Source organism: Arvicanthis niloticus, chromosome 1 (genome assembly GCF_011762505.2).
Source record: "Arvicanthis niloticus isolate mArvNil1 chromosome 1, mArvNil1.pat.X, whole genome shotgun sequence".
NCBI classification, from domain to species: Eukaryota; Metazoa; Chordata; class Mammalia; order Rodentia; family Muridae; genus Arvicanthis; species Arvicanthis niloticus.
In genome coordinates, this window is record NC_047658.1 from 94,858,952 (window position 1) to 94,881,435 (window position 22,484).

Here is a 22,484-nt window from a genome sequence, read left to right on the forward strand (position 1 = left end):
CCCACTTTATAAAATCGACTTATTAGGTGTACGCCCCCTCATTCGCCATCTTGCTTGTAGTCCTCGTTTCTTTTCACCTTTCCATTGTTCCTGATGAGTAGAAATGGCAGCGGGAAGGCAGCAAATAGACTGCGACTCCCGTCAGGTACCACACACGCAGAGGGTTGTGGACCAGAGGGCGTGTGAGTGCCTAGAAAGGAGGTCGGGTCGGGGGGGAAAAGGCCATCTTGCTTGTAGTCATCCTTCCCGCTCCTTCTCTATGTCCTGCTACGGGGAGTCTCGGGTCAGCTGGACTATAATTCCCGCCATGCTCGGCTCCTAGCGTGGCATCCATTCGCCATCTTATTTGTAGTACCGGCTGGCCTTAGTATCCCAGTTTTCCCATGATAGCGCTAGAATTTGGAGAACTACAACTCCCGTCGTGCTTTGCACGCGATCATCCTGAAAAGTAAAGGTGGTGAAGGAAGGAGGGAGAAGGGGGCGGGGTTCCTCTGGGAGAAGGAGGGAGTAAAAAGGAGGAGGAGGTGGGAAGAAGGGAGGGGAGAGGGAGGAGAGGAGGAAGGAGGAAGGAGCTGAGGAGGGATGAGAGCAGCGACCAGGGCCCGGGGCCGAAGCAGCTCGAGGCTAGGGGAGTAGGGGTGCTAAGACATCCCAACTGCCCCAACCCCCTTCCTGCCTCTGCTCCATCCTTTCCTTATACCCTCCCATTTAGGAGTGGATTTATTCAAATTTTATTTAAATCCTTATATCTTGAGGGTCGCGCGTTTGAAGGGGAGGGCGGGGGCGCGTGCAGGCTGGGGGGGCGGGGCCGGAGCAGCTTCCTTCACCCCCCTCTGCGCGCCCTGTCTCTGTAGGTCAGGGGGCCGCAGTACAGGGGCGGACCCAGGGGAGGGGGGCAGGTTGCAGCGACCCCCCCCTCCCCGGGAACCGGCGGTGGGCGGGGTTTGAACCCCGGAAACGGTGGGGGGGCCCCTGGTCTTTCCCTGGACCCCTGGGCAGTTGGAGCTGGGAAGGGGCCAGTTAAGGGTCGGGGGCTTTGGGGAAAGGTGGGGGTGGGGAGCTGAGACTCATACCCGGGACTGAGTGGGGCCCGGGCAAAAGCTGAGCACCCTGCGCCCGAGGAGCCCCCGTTGGCCTGGGGGGGCCGAGGGACTGAGCCCCCCAGAGCAGGACCTCCCCCTGGAAGGGCCGCGCCGCAGCCCGTGGGAGGGCCTCGCCCCCGGCGCTCCCCATCTCCACTTGCTGCTGTCCCGGCCTCCGCCGGAGGGAGGGGCCGAGCGCCCTCGGGGGGCCGTGGACCCCGGTGTTCTGAGCGTTCCGCGCCCCGCGCCGCCCGGCCCCCCCGCCGCCGATGGCCGCCGACCCGCCGGGAGCTGCCGAGAAGGGAGAGATGGCTCCCGGGACACGTGTGAGGTGGGTTCATGCGGCTCCTCCTCACCCCCAGACCTGGGCAGCTCCCACTCCCATTCATCCTCAGCCTGGCCTCTCCCTGCCTTCCCCGCCCCCAGCCTCACCCTCCCTTTGCTCCAAAGTCTTCTCCAACCTTCTTTCCTATAACCTCCAACCCTAGGGAAGTGGCCTTCCTTCCCCGACCCTGCTGCCCCTTGCAGACCTCCCCCTCCACCCCGCCTCCAGTCGCCGCCCTCTAGGCCCCTCCCCCGGAGTGCTGGAGGGCCCCATACCCTGTGGATGGTCTGGAAGTCCTTGGAAAGGGAGAAGCCAGGGGAAGCAGGTCTAAGACTGATTGGGAAGAGACCCCCTCCAGGCTTGCTGAGTCCATGTGGGATTTCAGAGGATCTGGTTTCCATGGGCAGGAGAGCCCCAGGGATTCCAGACAATTAGGGATGAAAAGCAGGCCGGTAAGATGTGAATGGGGGCGGGAAGACCTCAAACCCAGCCCACCTTGAATTTTGTTGAAATGTTAGGGCAGCTTGTAGAATCCCAGGCAATCTGGGAGATTACCTAGATTGCCTGAGGGCTCCTATTGGATAATTTGGAGGAGAAGGACTTCTGTGGGGGCTGAGAAGGGACACTAAGCATTTCAGGGGTGTCAGCCTTGGAAGTTGAGAGCACATTGGGTCATTATAAATGGAGTGGATCTGGTTAAGAGTATCTAGGTTTGAAAGGTTTGGATGACTAGTATCCATGAGAGAGAAAGGGGAGAGGGAAGAGTGTGATGCCTACCCCTAGAATCAGGAGGTAAATCTATGGAGGGTTTGGGTAACAGGTAGGAGTTGGAAGCTCCCTGAGGTAATGCTGCAGATAGGAAGCCCTTTCCAGGAACCTTGGCTTGGGATGTTAGAGGAGGAGCCTCAGTGTCCCTCCTTCCAGCAGGAGGGAATGTTAGAGGAGGGAGGTCTTGAGGGAGTGGCCCTCTGCTCAGGACACACACTAAAAGGCTGACCTTCTTTGAGGGTAGAAGTAGAAGTTCTGCCCCATCAGAGGTGCTGTGAGCTTGCGGCCAGGAGACTCTTAGGCCAGGCTTTGCAGGCCTCTCTGACTTTACCACCATCTGCCTACAGCCTTCGGCGTTGCTGACGCCCCCAATGTCGTCGAGCAGCCGGGGACCGGGGGCCGGAGCGCGCCGACGCCGAACCCGCTGCCGTCGTTGCCGGGCCTGTGTTCGAACTGAGTGCGGGGACTGCCATTTCTGCCGAGACATGAAGAAGTTCGGGGGGCCCGGGCGCATGAAGCAGTCGTGCCTGCTTCGGCAGTGCACTGCGGTGAGTCTTGATTCCCCCATGCCTGGTACGTGAAACCTCGGGCACATTTGCCCAGAACACCATCAGTAGTACTCAACCTGAGTATTCTCTGGGTCTCCAGTGGCAGCTTCCCTGAATTTTTCTTAGGGGTGCTGTTTGTACACTCACTTCTGTATTTCTTCACTGATTTGTTTAAATGTTTGATTTTTGTCTTCGTCGAAAAGTGGGATATACACAAAAGAATCTGCTTCAGGTCTGTAGTAAGCTCAGCCCCTGCTGGATGCCCCTGCCCAGGTATCTGTGTAAAAGGGGACCCATCTCTACCACAGGAGTTAGATTTTGCCTTTCTCAGGTCTTTCACACACCTCCAGCTGTCTTGAAATTAAGGCCAGGACCCCCTTCTTGTGACCTTGAGCAAGTCACTCTGAACTTCAAGTACCTTCTCTGTAAAATGTTTCTTTTGCTGAGTTGCAAAGATTAGATAGTAGTATACTGTGAATGTCCTATTGAAAGGCCCAGTACGGTAGTTATCTGGGAAACATGGTTTCTTTTCTGCCTCCCTCATCCTTTCAGCAGCCTGGGGCTACAGAACGGCCTTTCCCCAGCAGCCACCTCTCCTCTTCCAGCTCCTCTTCCTGCTTGCACTTTCACCCCCCAGCCCTTTCTTTTCCGTTGTCCCCCAGCACCTTGCCTCACCTTCTGATACTTCTCCCTTGATCTAGATCCCTGGCTGTCAGCATCCCTGATATGATTCAGTGCTACCATTGTCTTCCCTGAAGTCACATTGTCTGGAGACCGCTGCCTTTACCCTAGGACTACAGCAGCTGTGACTTTACCTGTTCCCAGGGACCTTTCCCCCTGGTCGCACTGTGGGCTCTAGAGTCACCCTTGGACTGCCCCCCTGAACCAAACCTGAGAATTACCCCGGACTACTGTTGGTCCTCTTTAACCCATCCAAGTGTTGTCATTTGCCTGTGGTCTCTTCCACTTCAAGCCAGTTCTGAATCCTGTGCTAACAATAATGACAGTAGCTGTGTCTCAACCTCTCCTGGGTTGTCTTGTTCTTCACAATGGTCTTGCAAAGGAAAGATCCCTTACCCCATCTTAGAGATGGAGAAGCAGTTGAGGTCAAATCCATCACCAAAGGTCATCCTGGCAAATTAAGTATCTGGCCTGTGGGTTCGGAACCTACTTCGTCCTATAGCTGCCATGGATGTCTTTGCCCTCCAGCTTGGTTTTGAGGTCTCTGATGCCCCCTCTTTCCCAACAGCCCGTGCTCCCACACACAGCTGTATGCCTCTTGTGTGGGGAGGCTGGAAAGGAGGATACAGTGGAGGGAGAAGAAGAGAAGTTTAGTCTGAGCCTCATGGAGTGTACAATCTGCAATGAGATCGTCCACCCTGGCTGTCTGAAGGTGATGACCCTGGGATCCAACCCTATAGCCTGGTTGGGGTAGACTGTCAGGGAGCAGGGAGGCAGGCCACACTGTTCCTCCTGGGCATATATATCCTGGCACTTCCTATCCATTATTTGGTCTCTTGCCTACAGATGGGAAAGGCTGAGGGTGTTATCAATTCAGAGATACCCAACTGCTGGGAGTGCCCCCGATGTACCCAGGAAGGACGGACAAGCAAGGTAAAGCAGGGGCTAAGATAGGGACAGGGTGGAAGATCCGGAACTAGGTGGGGCCTCATCCCCAGCTTACACTTTCCAGGATGCAGGTGAGGGTCCAGGGCGCCGCAGGGCTGACAATGGTGAGGAAGGCGCTAACCTAGGGGGTGGATGGAAGCTGACAGAGGAGCCACCACCTCCACCACCCCTACCCAGAAGAAAGGGACCCTTACCTGCTGGCCCTACCCCTGACGATGTGCCTGGGCCCCCCAAACGGAAGGAGAGGGAGGGGGGGAATGAGCCCCCCACCCCAAGGAAAAAGGTGAGCAGAAGGGGAAAGCTGGTTTAGAACATGGGATTCTGGGAGCTGTAGCCTGGTGGATGGGTTGGTTTTGGAGCCAGGTCCTTCCTGACCTGGAAGTGAGGCTGCATGGATTCCCCTAGAGGTATTTGTGAGTTGTAGCCAGAGCTGCAGATGGAACATGCTCACTATCAAGAAGAAACACAAGCGAGGGGTAACTGGTACAGGCCAGGAATCTTTGAGAGACCTGGAGGATTAGGGAGGAGCAACAGAGCATGCTCAAACTACTACAGAGGAAAAAGCCTGAGGGGGAAGAAGAGAGCTGAGGAGCATGCTCAGTAAGGCAAGACACTGATTACAAGGTTAGGTTGCTGAGCAGTCTTCGTAGGATGGGGGCTTCTGGGATTTGTAGTTCAAGAAGAGCGCGGGGACCTTAGTTTGGATCTCAGGGTTTCTAATGGGGTCTCTTTTCTCCCTGTATCTTCTTGCCCTGGTAGGTGAAAGGAGGCCGAGAGAGGCATTTGAAGAAGGTGGGTGGAGATGCCTGCCTCCTCCGAGGAGCGGACCCAGGCAGCCCCGGCCTTCTGCCCCCCAGGGTTCTGAATCCGAGCCAGGCATTCTCATCCTGCCACCCTGGGCTCCCTCCCGAGAACTGGGAGGTGTGCCGGGGACCTCTTTCTTCTTCCCCCTCCCTCCTTTCATCATGGAGACTGAGACCTGTTCTTTCCTGCTCACCTTGTCTTGCCCTATCCCCTACATGGTCCCTATGGACCTCTGGGAGGAATTGGGTGGGAGAATAGCCTGGGTCCAGGTCATAGGAACCCCTGATTTCCAGCAGCCATTAGGATAGTGTTTAGCCCATTTTCTTCAGTTTTCTAAGCCTAAGTGGAAAGAACTGAGTTTAAGTTTCTTGCCAGATCACTGATTCTTTATGTGGTCTTGGCAACTTGTTATCTACTCTGGGCTGGCAAATGGCTTTACTGATTTGTGAGATGAAGACAGACTACTTTCCTTACCTCTCTCCCATTTCACAGATAGATAAATCCAATGAGATATAGAAGTAACGGCCCCAGAGAGGTAAAAGATTGGCCCAAGGTCACATGGCAAAGCTTGAATTCTGGTACTACTTTGTACTGATAATCTGAACACAAGGTTCTGCCTGTCCAAATCCTTCACCAAATACTAATTTGTAACCTTGAACAAGTCATGCAGTCTCTTTGAGCCACACTCAGTTTCCTTGTGGAAAAGGAGTAGCCCAAGAAGCTCCTTGAGTCAGAACAAGGATGCCCTACACCAAGACAGGCGGTGATTGCTGTTCCCACACTGGGCTTGTCTAGTCTAGCTGTTCCATGTTGTAGATGGTCAAGCAGGTTCTTTCTACGCCCCAGAATTAAAAAGGCAAGCCAGCACTTCACACACATTCATGAGCCATTTACTGACCCACCAGGCTATCTGGACTTTGAATAGTGGCTTCACACTGTAGATAAGGAAGCTGAAGTCCAGTGATGGGTGGTTTGGAAACAACCAGGAACTTAGGCTGTGTCTCCCAGGGCTATTCATCCTCTACTGACTCCTTTTGGGTGAGTGGTTGGGAAAGTGCACTCTGGGACCTAGTACAGTCTTACCTGTCTCTTTGCAGAAACCAAAGCCACCTATAGCTTCTGCTGAGGGCCCAGCAGTGCCATCCCCATCACCACAGAGGGAGAAACTGGAGCGTTTCAAGCGTATGTGCCAGCTGCTGGAGCGGGTGCCTGATACCTCTTCATCGTCCTCGGACTCAGACTCTGATTCAGACTCATCTGGCACATCACTTAGTGAAGATGAAGCTCCTGGGGAGGCCCGGAATGGGCGGCGGCCAGCGCGGGGCAGCTCTGGCGAGAAGGAGAACCGTGGGGGAAGGCGGGCTATACGCCCTGGCAGTGGGGGACCACTGCTCAGCTGGCCCCTGGGCCCTGCCCCACCACCACGGCCTCCACAGTTGGAGCGGCATGTAGTACGGCCCCCGCCTCGAAGCCCTGAGCCTGATACTCTGCCTTTGGCTGCTGGATCCGACCACCCTCTTCCTCGGGCTGCCTGGCTTCGTGTCTTCCAGCACCTTGGACCCCGGGAGCTATGTGTCTGCATGAGAGTCTGCCGGACTTGGAGCCGCTGGTGAGTGGCCAAACAGGCCTGAGGACCATTGTTGCCACCATTCTTGCTTGCTAAGTGGTGTATTACAGGTCTCTGATTCTCTCTAAATCTTGGCCTTCCTCTTGTGTCTATAATGTAATGCCATCCTTTCATGGTTGCTGTGAACTCACTTACCCCTCCCAGTGGCTCTGTAGAGAGGAGCTAGTAGAACCAGGGATTTGAATCTGGACCCTGCGGCTCTAGACTCTTTCCCTTTAGTGTTTATATATGTTTGGAGTTAGTATGTGCCAAGTTTTGAAGTTTGTCTTCTGGAATTGTCTGATTTGGTTCCAGTTTTCATTTGAGAAAACCTTTACAGGTAGCCTTTGGCCTCTGAAGCAGCCACCCCTTCCTTCCTGACCCTCAGCCCCCAGTAGCCTCCTAACCTTGTTTAGAAATGCTAGTCATCCCTCGAAGCCTGTCTTCCTGCTGATCCTCTCCCAACAAGCTTCCTCTTCTCTCCACAGCACGCTGTTCCCCTAAGGGAGCACACAGAGGCCTTTGGCATGTGGACAAGCTTTCTTTATTTTCGAGTTCTCATCAGTTTCTGGGGTTGGGGACGCATACTTTGTATCGATTTTTATCTTCATATCCCCAGCATAGTACAAAGGCCGTATGGATAGACATTCAAGAAATGTTTCACTGAGTAAATTCAAGGTTTTCCCAGGACTCAGATGTCCATCAAAGCTTCAACAATGTTGCCTCTCCAGCCCTCCTGAGGCTGAGGCAGGAGAAAAGCCTGAATTGGAAACCAGTCTGGGCTACATAAGATACTTTCTTCCCCCAACCACCCAAAGGGGGGTTATCTTTGTTCACATCATAGCAGACCAGGAGAGGATGAGACGTCCTGGAGGCTTGCTAGTCACGTTAGGGGCTAAATTAAAACCCCACCCTTTTCCTTTGGGACAAGGTCTGGAGAGCTAGTTTTGTGGAGTCAGGGAGGCTGGTATGCAAGGAGCCAGAGGCAAATGCCTGATAGACTGTTTGCTCCAGTGAGTCTATGCCCTTGGGGTAGTTTTTTAACTTCCTCATGCCTTTCTTTTTCTTTTTTTAAATCCTGCTTCCTTCCTTCTCTCCCTTCCCTGTACTAAGAGTTGAACCCATGGCCTGGTGCATAGGCAATCTTATACCACTGAATTATACCGTAAGCCATCGTTTTCTTTTTTTCTTTTTGAGATGGGGTCTCCAAGTCGCCTAGGCTGGCTTTGTGATCCTTTACTCCATTGTAGCTAGAATTACAGGTCTGTATCAGCCTAGCTTCAGAGTCTTCATGTCTTCATATAAAACCAGGATAGGTCTCACAGCAGGGTTTTGTGAGCATTTCACCAGAACTGAATAGAATCCTTGGGAAGTGGAACATCTCAGGGCCTTACCTGTGATTGTCACTACTCACATGCTCATAGACATCCACTGAAAGACCAACATTTTAATCTTACCTGTGCTCTGGAAGAGGTCCTAGACAGACCGCAGCATGGACATAGTCACAGAAGTTTCAAGGATTACCACGCCCTCTGATAGAGTCTGGGAAGATGTTTGCCCGTGTCTTTCACGCTAGACACATGGGGTCTGGAAAGACCTGGTGTTAGAAGCGGACAGAGCAGAGAGGCCAGTGACTGCATAGTGGTTCCCCTTCTCATCTTGGGTTCTGCAGACTGGCCTGTGGCTCTTAGTTTTTTTTTTTTTTTTTTTTTTTTTTTTTGAGACCGGGGTTCTCTGTGTAGCTGTGGCTGTCCTGGAACTCACTGTGTAGACCAGGCTGGCCTCTAACTCAGAAATCCACCTGCCTCTGCCTTCCAAGTGCTGGGGTTAAAGGCGTGCGCCACCACCGCCCCCAGTGACTCTTAGCTCTTAAGGTCTTGAGTCTCATTGTAAGTCTGGGATATATATTAATGTAATTGGACCTGAGATCCTAGGAAGGCTTGGCTCTAAGATGCCCCTCTAGTTCAGGGTACCAACATCCAAACTCTGCGTTTGTATATAATATACTCAATCTCTAGATGATTTATGGTATGGAATGCAATGCAAATGATATGTAAATATCTACTAAACTGTATTGTTTAGGGAATAACAAAACAAGTCTCCTTCAGTACATAAGCAATTTTTGTTTTGAATGTTTCCATCCGTGGGTGGTTGAATCCTTAGATGCAGAACCTCAGATACAGAAGCCCAAGTCCTATTTACCTTGTGGGATTTAATGAGGCTGTTCCTTTGGAGCTCTCAGCAAAGTGCCTGAGGGTACTAAGCCTTCCGAGCGGGGAGGGGTACAGATTGAGACTTTGGGGAGGAGATGTGGAGACAAGGTTTTGCTGTGCACTCAGAACATCCTGCCTCAGTATTGCTCCTGGCTCAAGACCTTAAGGAAAGAGAAATGGTACCTGGGTTTGGGGGTTGGCGTCTGTAATTCCACAACTTGGAAGATTGAGGCAGAAAGATTGCAACTTCCAGGCTATCCTTGGCAATTTAGTATATACTTCTCTAGGAAAAAGGACTAGGAGAGCTGAGCAGTGGTGGGCATCTTTAATCCTAGCACTTGGGAGGCAAAGGCAGGACCACAGTTGAAAAAGATAAAAAAGGGAAGCGTGGCGGCTTGGGCAGAGGGCTCAGTCAATGTCGTGAAGCCCTAAGTTTCATCCTTGGAACCCATGTAAGAGGCTAGAATTGAGACAGGAGAATTCTTGGGGCTTGCCTAACCTGATCAACAAGCCCTAGTTCCAGGTAAAAGACCCTGTTTCAGAAGAGACAAGGGGGCCAAGGGATAGTTGGAGAGATGGCTGGCTCATCAGCTAACAGCTTGTACTGCTCTTGCTGAGAAGACAGGAATTTGGTGATGAAACTTAGCAGCAGAGCACTTGCTTCTCCTGGTCCTAGGTTCAAGCCTTTGAACTGCAGAACAGCTTAGACTTGCTGACTCATTGGCTGTGAAGACTGATTGTGAATATAACTAAATTTGTAACCCAGGAACCTGGATGGGAGATAGCAATATTCTTGAAACTTGGGAATCCCAGAGGAGGAACAATTTCAGCAGAGAGAGAGAACTTAGGTTTGATCTCTTTGAGTCTGAGAAAAGCTGGTGAACAAGTCGGAGTCCACTACTGAGAACACAAGGTCTGGTGCTAATTTGTAAGTGGGGAGCGGATTTGCTAGAGCCGTGGTTCTCAGCCTTCCTAATGCTGTAGCTCTTCAACGGTTCTTCTGTTGTGACCCTCAGCAGTAAAAATTATTTTTGCATGCCATTGATCCCAGCACTTGGGAGGCAGAAACAGGCCGATCTGTCCACCCTGCTCTGCTGAGGGAGTTCCAGGACAGCAGGGACTACACAGAAAAACCTTATCTTAAAATAAAGTTGCTATTGTTATAAATCATAATGTAAATAAATATGTAAGTTTTATAGTGGTCTTAGGTGACCCCCGAAGGGGCTTCGACCCATGGGTTTCTGCTGGGATAGAGCAGAGACAACATGAGTACAAACTAGAGAAAGGGCAAGCCAAGAATTGGGGGAGGTGTCAAAAAAGGGGGTCCTACAAAAAGAAAGGCTGAGGAAGGAAGGAGTGATGAGCAGCGGTGGGCGTTGATGGGAGATACAAGAGGTCAGGGACCAAAGGTGGCACTGGGTTCACTGTCAAGGCCTGGTGGGAGTGTTTGCCTAATGTCCAGAAGATGGGGTCCATCTCCAGCAACACACTCACATCTAAAACCTCACTGTGCTTAGAGAGAGGGGGAGACAGAGGCAGAGTGAAAGGCGTTATCAGCAATGACTTGATCCATTGAGTCCTGTTGTGTCCCTGGCTTTTGAGAAGGCGCCTGGTATTCCTTGGCCACCGAGGCAGTACTGAGGGAATGAGTATACATGAAGAAATGGGGTGTGGAAAGAGGGAGAAGAGGGTGTAGCCGGAGAGGCTGTAAGTGGGAGAGCAGGCAGTGGCAGGCTTTCCTGTCTGGTGGCTTTGATTATTTAGAACTGGGAGGCAAAGGGCAGGCAGGGAGGTTGTGGAGGAGGGTGTTGATGTACTAGTAGACACCACCGTTTTCAAGGACGTGGGCAGAGGAGGAAGGAAGGAAGGGACTGGCACATGGTCAAGGCTGGCTGGTGAAGAATGGTGGACTGTGGTAGTGTCTGGGATCCCAGAGAGCTCTTCAAGGGAGAACTAGTTGAGATCTCCACCCATGGTGACGCACTTAGTTAGGGCTGGCTCAGCTCTGTCCCCAGGGGGCTTCTGCAAGATGGGGTTTGAAACTGCAGTGGTGAGTTTACAGGTGGAGGTTAGGAGCTTGGCTGCAGTCAGGAGGAGGATGTTCAGGCCTGCCTAGTCAGGAATTGTGTGTTCTGTCTTGTGAGTGCCACTTGTTTCAGTGGCTTGGAAAGACATCCATGGCTCTGTGTTACCTCAACCAATTTCCAGTCCCATAGGACATATGCTGGGCTCCAGTGAACCCTTCCTATGCTGTTCTCTTTGTTGGTGTTACAAGCCTTTGAAGTCAACTCTTAACCCCATTTTATGGCTTGGGAAATGGAGGCCCAGCGAGGTCTCCCCAAGTGTGGAGGTGGAAGAGCTTATACTCCACCTCTGGTTCTGTATCTGGGACTGCGTGTGGCCTGGCTTTGCAGCCCTCTGGCCTCCCTGCAGCTGCCGTGGCCTCCTTGGTAGCCTCAGTCCTGCTTTTTCCCTGGCAGGATTCACGCTCCATCCACGTAATACCTATGGGTCCTTGAACGAGGCTTTGTTTTTGCTTTTAATTAGTTTATTTGTGTATATGTGTGCTTGTGTGAGTTTATGTGCACCACAGGCATGCATGAGCGTGTTGGATCCCCTAGAATGGAGCTTCAGGCAGTTATGAGCTGCCATGTTGGCTCTGAGAACCAAACCGGGGCCCTCTGCAAGGGTGGTAAGTGCTCTTAACTGCTGGGCCCTCTCTCTGGCCCTTGAGTTTTTTTTTTTTTTTTTTTTTAAAAAAACATCCGTGGGCTTTATGTTTCTAAACTGTACAAATTCGGTGATAATCATCTCACAGGGATCCTGTGTGAGTGCCCAGTGCAGAGAACAGAAGGTGACGTGTAGTAAGCCTCGGATAGACACATGTTATTAGACAGTCAGCAGCTCCATCGTGTTAAGGTGCATTGTCCTCATTCTTGCCCCTGAGTTTCCCAGAGCAGCCATGTTGTCATGGTTCTGGGCAAGACCCTGACTTTGTCCACTTTTCTCTTCATGGAATAAGGCTGCTTTCTTCATAGTCTCATCTCGGGCCTTGTCTCAGTAGGATGTTCCCTTCCCCTTCTCTGAGTTGAGGTACCATGCCTTTACCATCCTGGTTTTCCCCAGTGGTGTCTCTGCCTTCACATGCCCAGAGAAGCTAGATACTCCTGTCAGTAGGACTTCAACAGTTGTCGGCTACCACACTGAGATTTAATCCCCCTGCTTGGAACTGACTGCAACGGGGTGAGTTGGCTCTAGCCAAGAAACGATCGGGGAAGCTTCCTGAACATGAAGGTCTAGAGTTGAGTCTTGATGGATGTGGGATAGGTGGCCTTCCTAGTAACACAGAATGTACCAGAATGTGTTGGCACTAGATGCAGTGGATACCTAGATAGGCAGGTAAGTAGTCTGGCTTTTGCGGAATATGATACAGAAAATTGGGGACCTGTGGGTACCCTTAAATTAGAATTTTCTTTCCACTGTGGACAGATCAGAAGGCCTCTGAGGAGTGGGGCTCCTGAGCCAGGTCTCAAGGCTGGATTGAGAAGGGCTCTGTAAATAGCAGGAGATCAGAGTGACAAGGGAGAAAGCTGGCAGGGTGATGAGTCTGCTTCTGAGTTTTTTCTGCTTAGAACTAGAGAGATGTGTGTTGGTTGTTGAGTGGAGGGAATGAAGAGGGGAGACTGGAGTGACAGAAAGAAAGGAAGAATGAAAGGAGGGCATCGGAGGAAGGTGGCAGAGGACTTCTTTCAGATGGAAGACCAGATTTATAGCCGTCACTGAAATGTATTCTAGCTGTGGAGTGTTGGCAAGTTTTGTTTTGTTTTTTTTTTTTGGGGGGGGGAGGGAAGGAGTGGAAGGGGTTGGTGGTCAGTGTCTGTGTCTGTCTCTTTCCTCTTGGGGCAGGGTCTTAGTATGTAGCCGTTGTAGACTTCAGACATGTGATGTTCCTCTTTCTTGGCTTCCTTGGTGCTGGGATTGCAGGTGTACATTTTCACACCCAGTTTGTTTGTGTTTTGAGTCAGGCTCCACTGTCCAATGTGACCTCAAACTTCCTGGCTGAGTGATGCTCCTGCCTCAGCCTCTTGAGAAGCTAGGGCTACCAGCATGGACTTTGTGACCAGTTACCTGACCCTTTTAAGTGACAGTAAATCAAAACTAAATCTGTTAGTTCTAAAAAGGAAGTCTAGCTGAGTGGCTGTAGCGAAGGCCTTTTTGATCCCAGCTCTTGGGAGGCAGAGGCAGGTAGGTCTGAGTTGTAGCCCAGCCTGGTCTACAGAGTGAGTTCCAGGACAGCCAGGGCTACACAGAGAAAGCCTGTCTTGAACACCCGCCCCCCCCCCCCCACCAAAAAAAAGTCAATTGGGAGCTATGTGTCTTTAGTACATTTCTAATCCATATCACTGGCTTAGCGGCTATAGGTTTTAGGTAGCCTACATCCATAGCAACCCCTGGTTAGAATGTAATAGTTTTCATTGTATGTGTTTATTCATTTGTGTGTGGTGTGTGTGTGTGTGTGTGTGTGTGTGTGTGTGTGTGTGTGTGTGTATGTATTGTAGTGTGCACGAGTGAGGTGGGGTGAGGTGTCATTAGGCTTGGTGCCAGAACCTTTACCTGCTGAGCCTCTTGGCTTTTGGTGACAGTGTCCCACTGTGCAGTATAGACTGGCCTTTTTTTCCTTGGGAGGAGGTGTGGCATTAAGCAGATAACTGAAGAGTCTGCTCTCTTCTGCCTTTCCGTGGGTTCTGGAAGTCAGGCCGGCTGGCAGGCTTACTCAGTACTCAGTGAGCATTTTACTGGCAGAGCAGCCCCAGCCCTTATGTTGATTTTAAGCTTCCCATTTGTGTGGACCACGGCTGTCTGCTGTTTGTCTTTTGTTTATGTCTTGGTTCAGATGGGGTCTGGTAGCTGAGGCCAGCCTTGAATCCTTGATTGTCCTGTCACCACCTCTCAAGTGCTAGAATTGCAGGCGTGTGTCACGCCTCCCAGCACAGCATTCGTTTTAAGTGCAGATAGAGGACGACTTGAGATAAACTCAAGCCAAATATGGCGGCATAGGCCCGAAATCCCAGTGGAAGTAGGAAGAATCCCTCAAGGTCCTTTGGTGGTGGTGGTGTTTTTGATTTTTGTGGCAGTGTCTCTCTACATTGCCCTGTCTGTCCTGGAACTCATTATGCAGACCAATCTGGCCTCAAATCCCAAACTCACAGAGATCCACCTGTCTGTGCCTCCTGGGAGCTGGGATTAAAGGTAGGCACCACCATGCCTGCCTGGCCCACCTCAAATTCTAAAGTACCCCAGACTAAATAGTGAGTTCTAGACAAACCTAGGCTACAGTGTGAGTTGCAGACCAGCCTGGGCTACAGTGTGATACCCTTTATCACAAACAAAAAAGTTAAGCCCACATTATGCAGAGAAGTAGATAGCGAGACAGTTGGAGTTCAGTGATTCTTCCTTCAGCCTAAGACTTGCCCCTCGTGATCTGCTCCTGCTGCTCTAACTGCCCAGTAGTTTAGTTTAGAGGGAATTTCCTGACTCAACTTTGAAATTTAATGAAGTAGAAGACCTTGGAGTTTCGAGGAGCTTCAATGTATCACAAGATGTTGACAGCTTCCTTTAGGAGAGGTGGGAAAAGGTTGCTTGATAAAATATTTGGGAATCCTTCCACTAACTGCATGTTAGATTAGTTGAGTCTTTTGGTGTGCTGGACTCAGGCCTGTTTACCTTTCTTCAGATTCGTGTGTTTACATTTGTTGCTCCAGTGCCTAGGCCCTACCAGGCCTTCCATAAAACATTTAATGAATAAATACAAAACAGGAATGAGTCGTTGTAGTTCACACTGGCTGGATTCATTTAGTCAATGTGTGTGTACTAACTAACCTGTACTTTGCATCTGTCTTTCGTGTGTTGGATGCTGGGGATCCAGAAGTGAAGGCCAGATCTGCCCCCGTGCACCTTATATCCTAGTGGGGGGAACTGTAATTTAACAGACAGAAGGTATCAGGGCTGAAGTCCAACATTGGCTACGTACATAGCAGAGTCAAGCTGGAAAGTGCCTGTGAACTGTCATAACTTAGTAGAGAAATCAAGAAGCCCAGAGGTCGAGTCTGGGGGCTGCTTTCAGATCTCTTTGGCATTAATTACATCAAATAGTGTGGATGGCAGTTGTGTGGCTATCTGGCAAAATGCTTTACATCATTTGATCTTACAGCAGTCCTGTGGCCCCTGAGTTGTTATTTTTAGTTTGTAACTGAAGTCTTTCTTACTTAGAGAGAGGAATGGACTTGCCCAGGGTCTCCTAGTTAGCAATGAGCTGTCGTCCTGAATCCAGTCCTTTGGGTTGGAGGACAGAAGATTCTTGGATTCCTTGGGACAAGAGAGAACTGAAGTGTCTGTGGGTTCCTAGAGACTTGGGGCTTAGGACTCTGTCTCCCCCCTGTGGCTGGCAGGTGCTACGACAAGCGTCTGTGGCCTAGAATGGACCTGAGCCGAAGGAAGTCACTGACCCCACCCATGCTTAGTGGGGTGGTTCGGCGCCAGCCCCGTGCTCTGGACCTCAGCTGGACAGGTGTCTCCAAAAAGCAGCTCATGTGGCTCCTGAACCGACTGCAAGGTAGGATGGTGATGAGTCGGGACAGACGGACACAGAGGTGGCTGCTGGTGAAAGTCTAGCACCTGCTTGTTTCATTCTAGGCCTGCAGGAGTTGGTGCTTTCTGGGTGCTCCTGGCTGTCCGTCTCTGCCCTGGGCTCCGCCCCACTGCCGGCACTGCGGCTCTTGGACCTCCGCTGGATTGAAGATGTTAAAGACTCCCAGCTTCGGGAGCTGCTGCTGCCTCCACCAGACACCAAACCAGGTCTGACCACCATGATTCTCTGTAGATGTGTTAGATAAAGTGGAGGTGGAGGCCCTGGAGCCTCTTCTGACAGGCTGGTCAGAGTAGTTAATAAAGAAATGGAAGAAGACAGGAGTTTGAGTGGGAACTCAAGCTTGGCCTCGTCTCCTTCACTTTTCCTACTGTGTACTTTGAACTAAGTCTTAAAAGGGTAGGTTCCCTCAGGATCGAGGAGAAGGCTGGGTGAGGGGTAATGGCACTCTCTGGACGTAGTTGTGTCTTCATAGCAGACCCAGGATAGCCATCTGGAAGCTGTCTGTGTTACCCCGTGCTTTAACTGTTGCTCCTAGTACCGTGAATAAGGACCACTGGTTTTGTTTTCTGTGCCCAGGGAGCTCAGCCCCCATGCATGTTAGGAAAGCAAGCCACCGCCGAGCTTAGTTTTCATTTTTGTTTTGAGGCAGGTTTTGTTCTGTAGCCTTGACTGCCTTGGAAGCTGTGCTGCTCTCCTCCTGAGTGTTGAATTCACAGATGTGCACCTCTGCTCCTGGCTAACCAGTCCTTTTCACTGTGGTGGCTGAGGGTTGGCTGGGCTTGCCTACTGCTGCCTTATGCCATCCCTGGATTGTAGCTGTTTCAGCCTTCTTGCCAAGTTCTCTCCAGTCCTGGGGTCTTTCCTGATCATCTCTGCCTCTTAGGCTGACTCTGTCTCCATCTAACTAACAGCTGTCCTTTTTAGAAGTATTTCTTTAGAGGGAAGATGCCACACTTGTAATTTTTAGTCTTTTACTTCTCTGAAGCCATGAATTCATGGTAAGAGGTTTCCATTTCTGTTCTGGTGGCTGTCCTTGAGTGTGATTCTAAGCAAAGCAGGGAGCTGGGGCTTCACCAAACCCAGAGTCTTCCATCTTTGCTCTCCTTCTTCTGCTGCTTGTTTGTTTCCTTCCATTCCAGGAAGCTGTCTCAGCTCTGAGATTATTTAACATGGTTGGGTTTCTCACTCTTAGGACATACATTAATGCCCCCTGCCCTTCTTCCCACAAGTTCTTTTTTTTTTAAAGATTTATTTATTTTATGTATATGAGTACACTGTAGCTGTCTCCAGACACATCAGAAGAAGGCATCAGATCCCATTACAGATGGTTGTGAGCCACCATGTGGTTGCTGGGAATTGAACTCAGGACCTCTGGAAGACCAGTCAGTGCTCTTAACCACTGAGCCATCTCTCCAGCCCTTCCCACAAGTTCTAAATGACGTTTCTTCTGGTAGACTGAGCTGTAGCCAGTCTGTAAATGTGCTTTCTCTCTAGGCTGTGAGCGCCTCAGTCATGTGGAGTGGTAGAACCTGCCAAGTTGAATGCCCACAGAGGCAGTACTAACAGAAGCTCTGTGTTTAGGTGCCACATCTTAGGGAGCAGTACCAGTAGCCCTGGTGTTGCTCTTCATTGTCAGGGTAAAGTAAGTATGGGTTTTCAAGAAAATCTCTGTATCCAAATTTCTATATTAAAATGTCCTTTTAGTGGCTGGAGAGCTGGCTCAGTGACTGCTCTTCTAGAGGACCTGGGTTTGAATCCTAGTACCCACATGGTGGCTCACAGCCATCTGTAATTCAAGTCACAGAGGATCCAACACCCTTTTTTGCTTCCTTGGTCACTGTACACACGTGGCATATATGTAGGAAAAACACCCATGCACTTAAAACATTTAGCCAGGCAGTGGTGGTGCATTCCTTTAATTCAAGCACTCGGGAGTCAAAGGCAGGTGGCTCTATTAAGTTCAATGCCAGCCTAGGCTACAGAGCAAGTTCCAGGACAGAGAAACCTTTTCTCCCCCCCAAACCCCCCCCCCCCCCGCCCCATAATAATAATATGTTCTCTGTTATTCACTGTATAGGCCAGGCTTGTGTAGTGGTGTGGTGGCCCACTGTGTAGTCCCAGTGAGGCAGAAACAGAGGCAGTGAGATATATTTGAGGCTAGCCTGAGCTAAATATTAAAATTCTGTCTTTAAAAACAATTTGTTTTTGTTTTTGTTTTTTTCCAAGACAGGGTTTCTCTGTGTAGCCCTGGCTGTCCTGGAACTCACTGTGTAGACCAGGCTGGCCTCAAACTCAGAAATTCGCCTGCCTCTACCTTCCAAGTGCTGGGATTAAAGGCGTGCGCCACCACCGCCTGGCGTTAAAAACAAATTTTAAATAGAGTAATTTTAATGGGAGCCTAATTGTGCATTCTTGTGATCCTAGGGAGAATCAAGAATTCAGGGCAAGCTTAGGCAACTTGGAGACACTTGTCTCAGAAGGTAAATGAGAACACAGCTTAGTAGAGAGGGTTCACCTAACACACATGAGGATCCTATGTTCAGCCTCCATACACACATGCACGCACACACGCACGCATGCATAGAGACTGAGTTTAGCACTATGCAGATGCCACATGCCACAGCACATTTTTGGAAACTTCTCTTGGGCTATGACATCTGGTGATGTTTTTTCTCAGAGCCAGGCTAGTGGCTGGCAAGTGACGATGGTAATGTGATAACAGTGTGACTCAGCCCCGGCCTGGGGGCCTGGCTCTGATTACTTTGTAATCAGGTGCTCTTGGACAGGTGACTTTGTGATCGGAGCCTTGGTGTTCTCTTTTTTTTTGTTTGTTTGTTTGTTTCAGTTTTTCGAGACAGGGTTTCTCTGTGTAGCCCTGGCTGTCCTGGAACTCTCTCTGTAGACCAGGCTGGCCTCAAACTCAGAAATCGCCTGCCTCTGCCTCCCAAGTGCTGGGATTAAAGGCGTGCGCCACCACTGCCTGGCTGGTGTTCTCATCTGTAAACAGAGGTGATCAAATAGAGGCTTGGCTTCCTTTTTAAATTTTTTATTATTTTAAATTATATGTATATGTTTGTGTGGGGGTATGCGCACAAGAGTGCAGGTACTTACATAGGCTAGGGGTGTCAGATACCCCCAGAGCTAAAGATACAGGTGGGTGTGAGCCATCTAAGAAGGGTCCTGGGAATTGAACTCAGGTCTTCTGGAAGAGTGGTATATGTGGTTAACCACTGAGCCTCAAGGCTCGGCTTCTTAAAGTGTAGTTAAAGGTTCAGCAGTGTTATCACAAGAGAATTTGGAAGAAAAGTAAATCTAAGATCTTGGGCCTCATGCAGTTCTGGGTGTGCTGTAATTTTAGGGTGGGGCCAGCCGTCCACCTCAGGAACTTAAGCCAGTAGTGTGGGGTAGAAGGACTCTGAACTCTTTTCCTGGAGATAGGGGAGGAGGAGGCCTCTGGACTCACTCTGCAGTGGCTAGCAGTCCCATGAACATAGGTCATCCCATCAGGGTTTTGTGGACAGAGCCACTTGTGGAATGTAACCTCAGTGTTTAGGAATCGGGTTAGGTTTGAAGCAGAAACAATGGTGGGCCTCAGAGAGATCAATGTTGTATCAGGGACTTAGCCTGGCCTTGTTAGTTTCCTATTGCTGTGATGAAACATGAGGTCCCCAAAGGACCTCGGGGAGGAAAGGATTGATTTCGTCTTACAGCTTATGTAGTTCATTATGAACTCAGGGCAGGAAGTCAGGCAGGAGTGAAGCTGGGGCCAGGGAGGTACACTGCTATTGGCTTGCACTCAGTAGCTTGCTCAGCTTGCATTTGTACTATTCAGGTCTACCTGCCTTGGGTGGCACTACCCATAGTGAGCTAGGCCATCTTATATCATGAATTGAACATTAAATGAACATAAAAGAACATGCCCTCACTGACTAGCCTGCAGGCCAGTCTGGTGGAGGCCATTCTTCAAGTTGACATTTTCTTCACAGATGAAGACACACTAGCTTGTGCCAAGTTGACAAAACAACAGAAAAGCTTAACCCGCATACACTACCAGGGAATTTCGAGTAGAGATACTATTCCATTTATGTTTGAGAATGGTTTTCTTGATACCAGAAAGTAAATCGGGCATTGTAGCACTCGGGAGGTAGAGGCAGGAGAATTGTTGCTAATTTGAGGCCAACTAAGTCTGCACAGGCAGTTGAGTGCAGCCAGAGTTAGAAAGCAAGGGTGTGGGGAGGGCGTCTGTAGTCAGACTTGGGTCTGGTAGAGGAGGAACCAAGGGAGTTCAAGCAAGACTGTTGTTGAGTCAGCACTGTGACCTCAGTAGTCATGGGGGAGGGGGTGCTGTTTATTGGATAATGGGTGAAAACACCAAGCATCCTACTTAGGGACAGAGCATTAAGCCAAAGTTCTTGCTTGCTTGGAACTGACATTTTTATGGAGGGAGGAAAGGATCTGGAAGGAAAAATGTATACAGTGTATCAGATCGTGGAGATGGGGGCTTAGGACTGAGGAATGAGACTGAGAGCTCTCCAGGGAGGCTTCCCTGAGGGGATAGGAGCAGGTCAGATGAGATGCCATTAGGTGCTGTGGGTGTAGTGAGAAGCCAGTCACTTTGGAGCAACAGCAGGGGGGACTCACTGTTGGGAGCAGGTGTGGGGCAGATAATGACGAGCATGAGGGTCATGAGGGTCGGCTAGGAGGGGCCCACGAATGCTACTTTATCTGCCTAGGGCAAACAGAGAGTCGCGGTCGACTGCAGGGGGTGGCCGAACTTCGCCTAGCAGGCCTGGAGCTCACTGATGCCTCCCTGAGGCTCCTGTTGCGCCATGCTCCCCAGCTCAGTGCCCTGGACCTGAGCCACTGCGCCCACGTTGGGGACCCCAGTGTCCACCTCCTCACGGCTCCTACTTCCCCTCTCCGAGAAACACTGGTGCACCTCAATCTCGCTGGTAAGTGCGATCCCCTGTCTGCCTTGCTTGCCTGGTGGAAGTACCCCCTGTCTACTCCTGCTACCTACTCACCTGTCTAGTCTCAGCTGCCACTGCCTCATCCCCAGGGTGCCACCGCCTCACGGACCACTGCCTTCCACTGTTCCGTCGTTGCCCACGTCTTCGCCGCCTGGACCTACGTTCCTGCCGCCAGCTCTCACCTGAAGCTTGTGCCCGGTTGGCGGCTGCCGGGCCCCCTGGCCCCTTTCGCTGCCCAGAAGAGAAGCTGCTTCTTAAGGACAGCTAGTTGGGTGCCTATGCCTCCTTCCCCCAGGACTCAGCAAGAGAACCTGGACCTCTTGCCTTCATTTCACCCCTGTTGGGAGGCCAGGTTATTTTCTTCATGACTTGGCACTCCTCAGTTTAATGACTTGGGATTCCTGCCCGGGGACTTGAGCCAGCCTTCCCTCTCTCCCACCTGCACTGATATCTCTGGGGGTCTTTGCTTCCCATCTCTCCCTTTCACCTGCTTCATTGTCCGTTCCCTCGGGGGAGTGAGTCAAGAGGTACAGGGGAGGTGCTGAGCCAAAGGGATGGTGGGAGGGGCTGTGGAGGTGCAGGTGTTGAGTAGGGAAGAATGAGGTAACATGGTATCTTGTATACAGGATACTGGGGGCTGGGGGAGGCGTTAGATGGGTGTGGGGAGGGCAGAAATCAGACCAACAAGGGTTCAGGGAACAAAGACCAGTTGGGTGGGATGGGGGGCCAAAAAGGGAAACCAGAGGAGCAATTGGGGATCCAGGTGACAAGATAGGGGGCTCTACAAGCCAGGAAATGCCAGGACCAGGGGCTGGGAGAGGAGCAGATGTGGGGATAGTACCCTTTGTGTGGGGTTGCCTCTCCCCCCTCTACCCAGATTTCAGTTTTCCCCAACCTTGACTCCTTGAACGTCACTGAAAATGGCAGCTATTGCAAGGAGTAGGGACTAGGTCTACCTGCTGTTAAGCTCGGTGGCCCAGGGGAGTGGTGAGGGGTAGCCCAGACCCCTGCCTGGCTCTCTACACAATACTTGAACATTCATCTGTACTGAAGTGTTACTTGAACCGGGAAAATCTCGGACTTGGGGGAGTGTGATGTGAGGGACCAGCTTGACCGAGACTGGGTTAGTGGGTACCCAGTTCGGATTGTCCCACCCCCAGCTCTCTTGCTTTACTGTCTTGAACAGCTCCACCCTTCCGACCTGAGTTGTGGGTGGGGGAATGTCAGCTTAAAGATGGGCAAGATGGGACTCCTTCAGTTTGGCTCTTCCCATTCTTTCATCGTCATGGAAACTTGTGTCCCATTTGCCCAGGGAACTGCCACTCCTGGTTGCCATGGAACTAGCAGCCAATGGACACCTCCGGAAATCAGTGCTAAGACTGGAAACCGGTCCCTCTTAGTTACTGTGGGAACTTAGTAACAGACTCTTGGCACCTCCCCTCTCCCCACCCCTTTCCTTCTCTCAGTGTGGGGGTGGGGTCTCAAGAGCCTGGGGGAGGAGTCGGGTCTAGGTCCCACTCAGGCCAGGGGGAACTGGATTGTACCATGGGGGTGGGGGGAGGGGAATCTATCCACATACCTCAGGTAACAGGAAGGTGCGCGGGTTGGGGGCGGGGGCTGGGCGGACCAAAGGCAGGAGGGGGGGGCCTGGGGTTGGAGAAAGGCTTGATGATGGGGCCGCTTGCGGGAGGGGAGGAGGCACCCCAGCAAATGGCAAGTGGGGGACCCAGCCGGGCTGGACCCCTAACCCCACAAGTCTGTACAATAAGGTTTGCTATAAAACTCAGAATCTAGCCGGGGGCCGCTGACTTCTGTGTTTGTCTGCGGTGTCGAGTCTGAGTGGTGGGTGGGGATGGTGGAAGGGGCTTCTATGGTCATTTGGGGAGGAAA

At 51.1% G+C, this 22,484-nt stretch overlaps 1 protein-coding gene across 5 annotated transcripts; it reads left to right on the forward strand.

Annotated features, from left to right (window-relative positions):
- The first annotated feature begins 1,084 nt into the window (after nt 1-1,084).
- Fbxl19 (F-box and leucine rich repeat protein 19) lies at nt 1,085-22,387 on the forward strand. 5 transcript variants are annotated; one of them, XM_034518736.2, is made up of 11 exons: nt 1,085-1,413; nt 2,523-2,723; nt 3,973-4,116; nt 4,251-4,337; nt 4,417-4,635; nt 5,112-5,273; nt 6,254-6,765; nt 15,425-15,588; nt 15,669-15,830; nt 20,358-20,576; nt 20,684-22,387. In XM_034518736.2, the coding sequence occupies exons 2-11, from the start codon at nt 2,547-2,549 to the stop codon at nt 20,860-20,862; spliced, it is 2,025 nt and encodes a 674-aa protein (XP_034374627.1). In that variant the 5' UTR covers nt 1,085-1,413; nt 2,523-2,546; the 3' UTR covers nt 20,863-22,387. The 5 variants fall into 5 exon arrangements, with proteins under 5 accessions (XP_034374627.1, XP_076767279.1, XP_076767278.1 ...); XM_076911164.1 differs by lacking the exon at nt 1,085-1,413 and adding an exon at nt 1,444-1,859 and having other exon boundaries at nt 5,112-5,144; XM_076911163.1 differs by lacking the exon at nt 1,085-1,413 and adding an exon at nt 1,445-1,859.
- Nucleotides 22,388-22,484: the final 97 nt, after the last annotated feature.